Source organism: Zootoca vivipara, chromosome 15, assembly GCF_963506605.1.
Source record: "Zootoca vivipara chromosome 15, rZooViv1.1, whole genome shotgun sequence".
Classification (NCBI taxonomy): domain Eukaryota; kingdom Metazoa; phylum Chordata; class Lepidosauria; order Squamata; family Lacertidae; genus Zootoca; species Zootoca vivipara.
In genome coordinates this window covers 26,102,684-26,115,908 of record NC_083290.1, presented here as the reverse complement: position 1 = coordinate 26,115,908, position 13,225 = coordinate 26,102,684, and the positions used below count along the sequence as shown (strand labels likewise).

At 45.2% G+C, this 13,225-nt stretch overlaps 1 protein-coding gene across 2 annotated transcripts in view; it reads right to left on the bottom strand.

Moving 5' to 3' along the window:
- DIXDC1 (DIX domain containing 1) overlaps positions 1-9,852 on the bottom strand; it is an 82,304-nt gene extending 72,452 nt beyond the window's left edge. The window contains exons 1-2 of one of the 2 annotated variants that reach the window (XM_060268555.1): positions 9,691-9,852; positions 7,989-8,167 (exon numbers count right to left, since the gene is read on the bottom strand). In XM_060268555.1, coding sequence (XP_060124538.1) covers positions 7,989-8,045 — 57 coding nt within the window. In that variant the 5' untranslated portion in view covers positions 8,046-8,167; positions 9,691-9,852. The remainder of the gene's footprint in view (positions 1-7,988; positions 8,168-9,690) is intronic. The other variant, XM_060268556.1, reaches the window with a different exon arrangement.
- Positions 9,853-13,225: the final 3,373 nt, after the last annotated feature.

Genomic DNA, 13,225 nt, shown 5'->3' with positions numbered 1-13,225 from the left:
CTGACCACTTCCTGTACTTTTGTTGCAGGGCAGAAATATTTAATCATCCAGTGGACTTTGGTGTGGTGTATACCCAGCGTCCGCTGCAGAAAAATTGGAAGGTGGGGGGGGGCTCTCCTTCATCAGAGGTTTTTAAGCATAGATTGGATGGCCATCTGTTAGTTGAGATTCCTGCATTGCAGGGAGCTCAATGAGATGACCCTCAGGTTCCCTTGCAACTCTACAATTCTGTGATTCCGTGTTCCATCCCTGTGTTTGGAATAGTTTATAATGCAGTACTATTAATCAAGCACCCTGTTAACAATGGACTGCAAATCCGAATTAAAAGCTCAAATATAGGCACCTTAGAAATAATAAACACCGCCACATATTTTAAGAGTGAAAATAATCTCTTCCAGACTCTGTACTAGAGATAAGTAAACCCTTTTATCAATTTCATGCACACATACAAAAACCACCAAAGGGAAATCTCCTAAGCCACCTTCTTAATGCTGGAGGAATCATACAGTTCAAGAGTGCGATGAAAAAATAAAGGGCAGTCTAAATATTATCCAAATGCACTCAGATATAATATTAGCTGTAAGTCAAGGAACTGCAAGACAAAGCAGCTCATTACTTAAAAAGTAAAGCAAGTTGCAGCTGTTCTCCCCATCCCTGATTGGATTGCAGACTGCAGGCTTCTTAATTCCAACATTAGGTCCACGTCTACATCTTTAGGCATCTTGTACAATGCCCACCCACATCAAGACTCCCTACCCCATTCCCTGGCATTAGCTATAAGCTATGAGACACTATTACGGAAGACTCCAAATGTTCAGCTAAAAGTATTCCTGCAGAAATTGTCATTATCTTAAAACAGCCACAGGTGAATACAAATGAAGACAGCCAACCAAGTGTTCTGTGGGAGCTGTTTTGTCATGGGTCATGGGACTGGCCACCCATGACCTTCAAAACAAAATTTACAATTGGTTGAGAACAGTGACCTCTGGTGGCCAATTTCAACAAAACATATGCATATCCCTGCCTAGGCAAAAACTTTATTTGATACAGTTGTTATTATTACTACATGCTTAATGATTTTTAGTACTTACCCCTCCTTACAAAAGTACCCTTGGGTATTGACAAACATACCCCGGACTTCCAATCTGACATAGAACTTGTGTTTCCTTTCAACAATGTAAACCAATCTGGGGGTGGGAGGGCTGTTAAGTAAATTGTTAGTAAAAAAAAAAAAAACCTTACATAGCGCCCGTACCTTTGTTAGTTTATTAGAAATATAAGTTAACCTTTTATTAGAAATATAAGTTTTCCCATGAGGAAAATCTATTGTACCGTGTTTCTCATATTTTAAGGCATCCCTACAAAATAAGGCATGGCAGGATTTCCAAGGGTTGGTGAAATATAAGGCATACCTTGAAAATAAGCCGTACCGGCTTGTGGTGGGAGGAAAAGGAAGATGTCTCCTCAGAACCGGATGCTGCTGCCACATGCAGCTCCGTCCGAGTGGGAGCCGGCAAGAGCTGCAGCACACCCGGCTGGACCCACAGCTCAAGCCGCGAAAAGCCCCGGCAGCTGGCAGGCAGCTGCACCAAAAGGGCGCCAAAGGGGCACGTAATGGCTGGTGTCCAGCTGAGCGCGGCAGCCAGGAGCTCCATGCAAGGCGGCAAAAGCTTCCTCTCCTCCTCTTCTTGCAGAACCAGCGAGACTATTGCCTAGAGTGGCAGCAGGCGCGTGGTGCCACTCTAGGCAGGCGTCTTGCTGGTTCTGCAAGAAGAGGAGGAGAGCTCCATCCCCGGGAAGGCGCCCGCTTCCGCCCGCCCGCCCTGCTGGCCATGCCGAGTGTTCCCTGCCCTGGCAGCACAACAAGCACTAAAAAGTGTGGGGGCCACCTGCCTCACCCCTCTCTGCCTCCTGCTAGCTTGACCCGGGAGCTCCTTGGGGACACATGGAGCCATGGGAGGAGGAGGGGAGAAAGAGAAAGAGAAGAGAGCCCAAGGAAATGGAGGTGATGATAGAGGAGGAGGAGGAGGAGGAGGAGGAGGAGGAGGAGGAGTGGTGGTGGGGCTGCGAGAAAAGAAAAGAGGCACAAGGTTGTGCCGGGGTTATCTGTTTTCACTGGAGAGGAGCAGGGAGGGTGGTGGTGGGAGTGAAACGGAAATCACGGGGGGGGGGGGGAGATCGCGACTGTTTTCCAACAACCCAACTAGAAAGTGGGGAGGTGTGCGTGCACAGTTTTTTGTGGTGATGGTGGGGGAGAGACATTCCCCAGGCAGCTTGGCTTGGGGCCGGTGGCGGAAGCGATAGCAGTAGCAGCAACAACAACATACAGTAATAAGGGACTTAACACCACAGACCAAGTCTGCTTCTCTCTCTCTCTCTCTCTCTCTCTCTCTCTCTCTCTCTCTGTGTGTGTGTGTGTGTGTGTGTGTCTTCTCCCCTGCTGGGTGATCTCTTCCTTTCGCCAGCGCGCTTCCCCATCTCTGTCTTTTCCCCTGATCAGAGTGGGTCGCTGAGAAGGTCTCCCTGGTGGCCGTAGTTTCCCCCCTCCCTTCCCGAAACCAAGGCGATTTTGAGGGTGAGCGGAAAAGGTGGTTTGAGGTGGATCCCAGCCAAGGCAAGGCGGCCGTGCTGAGTATTCAGCTGCCCGAACAGCCGGCCAGGGTTTCTGTTTTCTGGTTTTGCCTCCCTTTTTGGGTGTGTGCGGGATCTTGCCCGCTGCGCCTTACAAGAAGGCTGTTTACCAAAGGGAAAAGGGGGGAGCTGCACCTGACGAGCTGCTGCTTGCAATTGCAGCAGATGAAGATGCAGGCACTCGGTGCAGGGTCCGAGAGTGAAAATGGAAGTCCCAAGCTGGCGTGGGGCGCTGGAGGGATCCTTGAACCAAGGCGCCAGAAAGGCTTAAGACGGCCCTGCTGGCAGGAGCCGTGTTGCGCGAAGTTCAAGGCTTGTTGGGCTGAAAACATTGAGCTTGCACGGTATGCATGCAATGCTATTCTGTGATGCAGGAAAAGTTTGTGAAAAGCATGCTTTTATCATGCTTGTTTGGGCTTTGTTCTGCTGCTTTTGATCTCAGAAAACTTTCACTTTGTGCATGTTTAATGCAAGCTTTAATTGCATGCAATTGCTCCCCCTCAGTGTGCTTTTGCTTGGTGCAAAAGTACAATATTTATGCATGGTTTACCATACTTAATTAAAAAATAAGACATCCCTTGAAAATAAGCCATGGTGTGTTTTTTTGAGGAAAAAATAAATATAAGACATGTCTTATAATATGAGAAACACGGTAAGTTAATTCTCAAGTACAGAACTGTGTTTCTAAATCCAAGGCAGTGGTTCCCAAAGTGGGTGGTACCGTCCCCTGGGGGGGGTAGTGGGATTGGGGGGGGGAAACGCTAAGAGACATGGAAGCAAGAGAGTGCTGAAGGTGTAAATGACCTATCAGCCTTTGAAACGCTGACATCACTGGATCAAGTTCATCTCTTTTGTTGAATTAATTAAACTAAACCGTTTTGATTGGATCTTGAATAAACGTGTAACTAATTATTACTGTTTTGAATGTTATTGCAGTTGTTATCTTCCTTGGTGGGTTGTGCAAACCACTATTCTGAATAATGCTTTTTATAAAGCATGGTAGAGGGCACTGGGGATGAGTTTATGGAACCAAGGGGGCTGTGATCTGGAAAAGTTTGGGAGCCGATGGTCTAAGGCAGCAATCTACCTCTTATAGAAGTCAGCAGGAAAACTTACACTGATGGTAACAGAGCTAAGATGCAAGTTGCCTGGTGCTGATAATACAAATTTCTACCTATCCAATATACTAGGCTGAAGCGCTAACATTTCAGGCTGTGGCAGAGTCTGCTGCTAACATCATTAACTAACAATGGATGAAGGCTACTACTGTGTGTTCAGCAAACTGAAACAGTATATGAACCGCTTAATCCTCTATGGCCTATCTAGTGACCGTAATATAACATGCCATCATAAGAGCTTCAGAATTGTGCTCCTGGATCAGACCAGACCCATCTAATCTGGCACTCTTATTTCCAACATTGGCCAACTAGGTATCTCTAGGTGCTCTTCAGCAAGGCATTGCTGTTTCATTTGCCCGCCCAGCATCTGGAACTGAAAAGTACTAACTTGGCAAATGGAGACTCTTGTTTAATTTTCACAGCTGTTAACAGCCCAATCCTCCATGAGAATCCTATGTACCAAGCAGTAGTATAAGGGGTGGGTCTCAAATTCATCTGCCATTATCATCATCCCCTGATGGCAACAGTGGGCATAGCTCTCCTGGCGAAGGGTTCATAGCTCAGTGGCAGAGCATCTGCCTTACACGCAGAAGGACCTGGGTTCAATCCCAGGTAAGGCTGGGATAGACTGAAACTTTCAAGAACTGCTCCCTGTCAATGCATACAACACTGAGCTAGAAGGACCAATGGTCTTTCTATGATAGCATTCGCTAGGCGCCAGGTTTGGACACCATGGGACACCAAGGTTTCCTCTATGTACACAAGCCTTCATCAGCCTCAAGCTCAAATGCTCCCCACTCCATTCCCTCTTGTGAGGCTACAAGAAAATTGGAAGGTTTTGCTTCTGTTTCAAAGTAACAAAGTGCATTTAAAAGGGAGGGGGGGTGTTGATGTGGTTTCTTTAAACTGTGATATCCAAACAGGCTAGGATTCAAAACCAATTTTATCCTGACTCATTTGAACAAACCATACTTCAAACTAACCAAGTTCAGAAGTAATAGGAAACTATGGCTTGTTTAAAACCGAAATTAAAAAGCTTCCAATGGCCATACAAGCAGGGAGGGAGGAATGCATGAGCCCAAGGCTTGTCACGTAGCAGGAAACTCTGGTATTCCATTACATCTAAACTGGTCCTGTGTTAGCATTCAGTTTCAGAGATAACTGTATTTTGTGGCCAGTTTATTACAGAGGCTGCATTTGCATGTCATGCTAAGTCATGATGTAGACAAGCATGAACAAGCACCACATGGTCAGGAGGAGGAGTTTTTTTATTTTGCTTGTAACTAACACTTCTATGGTTAATTTCAAACAAGCCAACGTCAACCTGCGGTTCTGAAGCTGGCTTGTTGAAACTAACCATAACTTTAATCTCAATTTCAGGTCTGGGCCACATGGCAAACTGCAGTTAACTAAAAACAGAAGTAAGCACTTACAAGCTACTACCCCTTGGCCATGTGGAAGGACAAGAGAGGATGCACGGGCACACAAGCCCAAGGCTGACTGCAGCTTGTTTCTGCTCATGCATGTCAAATTAAAGCATTTAGCACATTTAGCATGACATGTGAATGCAGCCAGTCAAAGTCAGGAAAGGCTGCAATCAGCACTTTGCCCCATTTAAGTTTCCAATGCCAAATTGGAATACCACACAAGTCAAATACCACACAAAAAAAGAAAAGATGCAAGGAAAGCATGAAAGAGATGAGAGACAGTTAAGAGTAGTTCTATGCTACACCTATCTGTAAGCTTATGTGTGCTGCTGCTAAGCCTCTGCTGCTCTGCTTTTACTGATTTGTCACTTATTAGGTTTTTGGAATGCTAGTTTTTGGTGGGTTTTATACAGGATTATTATTGTTGTAAGCTGCCTTAAGAAACTTAACACAGGATATACATTTTTAACACAGTTTAATACGCTGTTCTATTAGGCCTATTTGAACATTGGAACATCAAAATAAATTTTCTTATTTAAGGTGCGGCATAAAACTTCATGTATATCTGAAAGGATGATCCCATGGCAAATGTAAAGTCCAATAAATACTTTCCAATATAATTGCATTTTTAAAAAATACTGCACAATGTTTTGCACAAATAGGAACGAATAGTTCAACGTTAAGGCCGTGTTCTACTTACCGTGTTTCTCATATTATAAGACATGTCTTATATTTATTTTTTCCTCAAAAAAACACACCATGGCTTATTTTCAAGGGATGTCTTATTTTTTAATTAAGTATGGTAAACCATGCATAAATATTGTACTTTTGCACCAAGCAAAAGCACACTGAGGGGGAGCAATTGCATGCAATTAAAGCTTGCATTAAACATGCACAAAGTGAAAGTTTTCTGAGATCAAAAGCAGCAGAACAAAGCCCAAACAAGCATGATAAAAGCATGCTTTTCACAAACTTTTCCTGCATCACAGAATAGCATTGCATGCATACCGTGCAAGCTCAATGTTTTCAGCCCAACAAGCCTTGAACTTCGCGCAACACGGCTCCTGCCAGCAGGGCCGTCTTAAGCCTTTCTGGCGCCTTGGTTCAAGGATCCCTCCAGCGCCCCACGCCAGCTTGGGACTTCCATTTTCACTCTCGGACCCTGCACCGAGTGCCTGCATCTTCATCTGCTGCAATTGCAAGCAGCAGCTCGTCAGGTGCAGCTCCCCCCTTTTCCCTTTGGTAAACAGCCTTCTTGTAAGGCGCAGCGGGCAAGATCCCGCACACACCCAAAAAGGGAGGCAAAACCAGAAAACAGAAACCCTGGCCGGCTGTTCGGGCAGCTGAATACTCAGCACGGCCGCCTTGCCTTGGCTGGGATCCACCTCAAACCACCTTTTCCGCTCACCCTCAAAATCGCCTTGGTTTCGGGAAGGGAGGGGGGAAACTACGGCCACCAGGGAGACCTTCTCAGCGACCCACTCTGATCAGGGGAAAAGACAGAGATGGGGAAGCGCGCTGGCGAAAGGAAGAGATCACCCAGCAGGGGAGAAGACACACACACACACACACACACACAGAGAGAGAGAGAGAGAGAGAGAGAGAGAGAGAGAGAGAGAGAAGCAGACTTGGTCTGTGGTGTTAAGTCCCTTATTACTGTATGTTGTTGTTGCTGCTACTGCTATCGCTTCCGCCACCGGCCCCAAGCCAAGCTGCCTGGGGAATGTCTCTCCCCCACCATCACCACAAAAAACTGTGCACGCACACCTCCCCACTTTCTAGTTGGGTTGTTGGAAAACAGTCGCGATCTCCCCCCCCCCCCCGTGATTTCCGTTTCACTCCCACCACCACCCTCCCTGCTCCTCTCCAGTGAAAACAGATAACCCCGGCACAACCTTGTGCCTCTTTTCTTTTCTCGCAGCCCCACCACCACTCCTCCTCCTCCTCCTCCTCCTCCTCCTCCTCCTCCTCTATCATCACCTCCATTTCCTTGGGCTCTCTTCTCTTTCTCTTTCTCCCCTCCTCCTCCCATGGCTCCATGTGTCCCCAAGGAGCTCCCGGGTCAAGCTAGCAGGAGGCAGAGAGGGGTGAGGCAGGTGGCCCCCACACTTTTTAGTGCTTGTTGTGCTGCCAGGGCAGGGAACACTCGGCATGGCCAGCAGGGCGGGCGGGCGGAAGCGGGCGCCTTCCCGGGGATGGAGCTCTCCTCCTCTTCTTGCAGAACCAGCAAGACGCCTGCCTAGAGTGGCACCACGCGCCTGCTGCCACTCTAGGCAATAGTCTCGCTGGTTCTGCAAGAAGAGGAGGAGAGGAAGCTTTTGCCGCCTTGCATGGAGCTCCTGGCTGCCGCGCTCAGCTGGACACCAGCCATTACGTGCCCCTTTGGCGCCCTTTTGGTGCAGCTGCCTGCCAGCTGCCGGGGCTTTTCGCGGCTTGAGCTGTGGGTCCAGCCGGGTGTGCTGCAGCTCTTGCCGGCTCCCACTCGGACGGAGCTGCATGTGGCAGCAGCATCCGGTTCTGAGGAGACATCTTCCTTTTCCTCCCACCACAAGCCGGTACGGCTTATTTTCAAGGTATGCCTTATATTTCACCAACCCTTGGAAATCCTGCCATGCCTTATTTTGTAGGGATGCCTTAAAATATGAGAAACACGGTACTTCTACTACACTATCTCATTACAAAGACGTCAGCGGTGAATGACCAAAGAAGGCAATAATAATCTCTGTCATTTGGGGGAAGGAGTTCTCATATGTGCTCGTCAAACATTTCATTTTCTCCTCAGTGTGTCAGAAATAATTGCCAGAACACTTACCGAAGTTTCAGTTGGCTGTGATGGATTACGAGACCCTACTTCCAAAAGGGTCCCCATGTTTGTCCTTAGGAAACTGAGTCAGGAAGTCAGAAACACAGCTTTTGGAAAGAAGTGGTGATACTGTAGCAGCAAACGACAGTTCATTTTCAGTCTTTAAAGGAGAGGTCTTCTCTTACAACCTGCAGCAAGTAACAGGAAGAAAAAGGGATAACAAGTAATGAAGTGAAATTGGATATGCCGTTAAAATAACAGAGCGTGCCTATAAATATGAAGTACTCCATTCTTCCGCAGCATACCTCCACCCTACACTTCAAGCCCACTTCAAGTCCCAGATTTGGTACATCTGGCACCAATGATTAATGAGAACAGTTAATAACGAAGAGTAGATGGGAATGCAAAATGATCACTGTCTACCTCCACAACAGGAGACTTAATAACATTCGCAGTAACATATGTTTCAGGGGATTCCTCCACCACTTTAATCGGGCTCATACTCTTGAAAATTTGTTATTTCATAGCACAATTTTATTGACATTGTGCTTTTTCTCCTTTTAGCATGCCAAATCATTTAGAAATAATAAAGATATGGCTTTTCTGCCATTTCCCTCCACTGCACGTATGTGAAATAAGAATAAGAACTCCCATTCACATTGCACAACCTCCAATAATTAATCAGAAGAAGAGCCTGATCCTAAGTGTGTTTACTCAGAGTACAACCTGTTATTGAGCATTCATTCTGCCTTGTTTGCACAGTTTGTGGGGAAGCTAAATGATGTCACTTGGTTTTTTGAACATTAATTCTTATTTGTTTGTGGGAAGGTTAGATGACGTCGAGTCAAAAACTTTCCAGTACATTTTCTCATTTCCTTAACACAAAAAGTCGTTTTTGAAAAAGCTGATTTGTTGCACAAGTGCTCCAAATAAACTTAAATTTCTGGCATGTGACTGAATCCCACTCAAAAACCGTTATAGTCTGAGAGTGCCCTGTGAAATGTGTTACGATTTCCGTCCTTTAGAAGGCAGCGGTTCTATCCGTGCACACAAAAACGTGGCAACCCAAATGGTACACAACGGCATGCAGATTTGTGGCTTTCAAATTCCCAACAATACCAACGCAATTTTTTTTCGTTTTGTTTTTTGAAATTACTAGTTCCTTTTGAGCCGTTTCTACCTTAAAAAGTGGCACAGAAATGCATATAGATTTTTAAATATATATATATATATACAATTCAGGCTGCAGACAGTTCTTGGGACTGGGAGCCATAGCTGCCAAGTTTTCCCTTTTCTCGCGAGGAAGCCTATTCAGCATAAGGGAAAATCCCTGTAAAAAAGGGATAACTTGGCAGCTATGCTGGGAGCAAGTCTCACTAAATGAAAACTGAATTCTGAGTAGGCATACTTAAGATCGTCCTGTAAATAAAACAAGTGATTTTGCGTGAGGGAAACAATCCCCTACACCACCCCAACTCGGTTTTGGTTACCAAAACTAACACTGGTCAACGTTAGCAGGAGCCACGCGCTTCTGGAGTTTCTGGATACTGTATATTTTTTTCCCTTCGGAACTGCGTACTCCCCTTTCTCCTTTCCCACCAGAGTCGAGAAAGAAAGTTGCTTTGCAAGGAGCAAGGAGGTGCCTATACACTTGGGGACTGGGGCGATGCCTGAGAGGGGGGCTTATACCCGTCAGTCACGGCTACCTTACCCACTTTAAGGAACCAGCAGCGGCCGCCCTTGGGATCCATCTCCTCTCCATTGCGCCCCATGCGACCTCCCTCCCGCCCATGTTTCTTCCCGGGAAAGGTGCTCGGCGCGCGCTGCAGGCTCCCCTTCGCTCCCAGGTACCGTAGCAGCGCCGGCGCGTTCTCGTCGCCATGGAGACGGGAGCCAGCCGCGGCCTAGTCCCTAGTTTCTCGCTCCTCCTCCTCCTTTCCCCCTTCACTCTGAGAGGGAAATAAATTTGTGCGTCTGATCAGGCTCTGACCTATTTCCAAAAGCTTTCTTTCTCTTCGGGGAAAAAGTTGTTTCTTCCATTTATATTCATTCTGGGTTTTATCCAATGCTCATTCACAGTGCCGGAGTTACGCATAAGCTAAAGAAGCTATAGCTTAGGGCCCCACTCTCTTGGGGGGGGGGTCCCCAAAAAAATAAAGGGGAAAAAACTGGATGCACATTTCCAAAATATAATACTAAAAAACAAATAAAATAAAACCTATATACAGCAACAGTGTTTTGTGTTGTGTAGGCTCCTATGATGTAAGCCTGCTCCCTAAAATACTTCTTAATTGTATTTCAGTTCAGCAATTACTTTGATAAAATACATATTTTGTTATGTGCAAATGGCTTTAGATATGTCCATAAATTACCATATAGCATATATTCAATACAAAAAAAAGTGACAATTTGTTGTTTACAAAGGACAGCTGGACACATAAAGGGCACCATTACCTTCAGTAGCTTAGGGCCTCATCAAACCTAAATCTGGCCCTGCTCATTTAAATGACACCCATTCATTCCAATGCGTCTGCTCCAAGTTGGACCCTTGGACACATCACTGTAACCTTGGCTGCAAATAGTACAAATTCTAAGTGTTGTAGCTTGGCAGGTAGAGCGCATGCTTTCTGCTATAGGTCTTAAATATAACATCAATGTTGATACGTAATTGCACACAGCAAACACACATACAAATGTAAACCAGGTGTCTAAAATAGTACAGGAGAGCAATCCAAAAGCCATCTTGGCTCTCCTAAAGATTCTTAAATATTTCCTCTGCCTCCTTAACCCCCTTGCCAGAGAACAGGTAGGCAGATAGCAATCCGGGGAAGTTCCTGAAGGGATTCCTCTCCTATATCTATGAACCTCCTTTGTATGATTTGTCATTGTTTGCCCAGATGCTCTGCATTGAGGGATGTCTGATGGGCATCCTGATGGTCTAATCAAATGCTAATGTTTTGTGTAAACTGTGTCTAGAACTATGTGAAACTTGCTAAATCCTCGGGAATATCACCCCTTGTCCTGCCCGAGCCACAGTAACCCCACCTTATGAGTGATCTAATTTCTGACTGTTTGTAGAGGGGATGTCCTTCTCCACACCAAAATGCAAACCCTTAAAAGAGCTGATTCTTCTCATTCTGAGTCTCTCTTGCCTCCTTTGCTGGGTGGGTGGGGTGAGGGAGCTCTGTTGCAACAGAAAAATAAAGACCTGCCTTGCTTTCACTGCATCCTGCCTCCATCCATTAATCTCTGACCGACCATGGACTTAGGGGACTCAGTCCCTTGAGAAGTTGGGCAGCAAAAGCCAACCACCCCTATTATTCTCTATTATTTGCATGCAGATGGTCTCAGATTCCACTCCCAACATTCCCAGGGTGGGCTAGGAAAAACTTTTGCCTGAAATCCTGAAGAGGTGCTGCCAGTCAGTGTTGACAGTACTGGGGAAGGTAGACCAGTGGTCTCTGACTAATACAGTACAATTTATTATGTTCTAAGTGTGATCTTATGCTTGTCTACTCACAATCTCATTTCAGTGTATAAAGGATTGCCGCTTTTAAGAAACCAAAAAGAATCTGGGTACAATTCATGTACAATATTATCTGGGAGTAAGCCCTGTTTACATCAGTGGTGATTACTAATAAGTAAGTACAGTACATATATATTATAGGATTGAAGTATAATGTATACCAGGGGTTCCCAAACTAAGGCCCGGGGGCCGGATGCGGCCCAATTGCCTTCTAAATCCGGCCCTCATGTTTTTACATGAGTAGAATGTGTCCTTTTATTTAAAATGCATCTCTGGGTTATTTGTGGGGCATAGGAATTCATTCATAATTTTTTTCAAAATATAGCCTGGCCCCCCACAAGGTATGAGGGACAGTGGACCGGCCCCCTACTGAAAAAGTTTGCTGACCCCTGATGTATACTATATACAGTTCGCTACCTGGCCCCACTGACCTTAGAGTTGTTTATTTCTTAGTAAAGCATGTGTAAGGTTGTGTATGTATATAGACTGCAGCTTCCAGAAATAAAAGAAAAATAGCTGCAATCCATATTCTGAGTTACCTGAAAATTAGCCCTGCTTAATCTTACTTCTGAGCAGACATGCAAAGGAATTGCTCTGTGTGCAAACTCACACTCTTAACACATAAAGTTGTACAGAAGGGAAACTTTGTGCAAGCTGAGGAAGACAGAAAGAAGGAAAGAAAGATGATATAATTATTAACCCAGCATTAGGAAATAAACAAAAGCAAACAGCACAAGAGGGAAATGCAAGAGTGAATAAAGCTTAAAAGAAGTATCAAGAGGAAGCCACTAGAATATTTCAAGGTAAAGAGTTCCACAGAGAAGTAGCCACAAGAAAATAATCTCAGATATGAGAAATGGAGAGGTTTAAGCAGATTAATGCACTACAAACATATACTGTAGGTGCATAATTTTCCATCCCCCATATAATTCTCTAACTTTCCACCGCCTCACTTTTATGCAGCCCCTTGCCATTTCAAATCCTCTGTAAATCTTCCTCCCAATTAAAATTATGTCTTTTCATTAGTGTCTTACATAGCCAACCACAGTTATTATCTCCAGACACTAAACAAAGAAGTATTTGGAGGAGGAGGAGGAGGAGGAGGAGGAGGAGGAGGAGGAGGAGGAGGAGGAGGAGGAGGAGGAGGAAAGTAAAGTAAATGTGAAGAAAAATAGGGAGAAGAGGAAATTGGGGGCAGAGGAACCATCCCTGTTTTTTCCCCCCTGGGTGCAAAGTGTCTTTGAACTCTGATGCCTTTTTTTTTACTTTCCAGGATAAATGGTGTGTGTGTGTGTGTCTGTGTGTGTGTGTGTGTCCCCCAAGTGACAGAGGCCAGGGTGAAGAGGTGCATCTTTTACATAGGACAGTATTGTATTAGAAGGGGTCTTTCTGGTCCAAGTCTGGTTTTAGGAGAGCAACATGAAGTTGTTCATCAGTGGTTAGCTTCTGGACAGCAGACTAAGCAGGCACACAGGCCACCTGGCCACAGTCTTCCCTACTATGGTGAGATGGATTTAAATTATAGTCATTTAATTAAAATGTGTGTATGTAATAAATAGGATTTTCCTGGATAGTACCATGTATTTAAAGGCGGAATGGATGCCTTCATGAAAAAAAGTTCAACAACCATAATGTATCAATTATTGTAAAACCAATAAAAATCTTTATTTAAAAAAGACAAAAAAACCACCACCCAGGCTTGTCCTGGTTTTTTGAAATA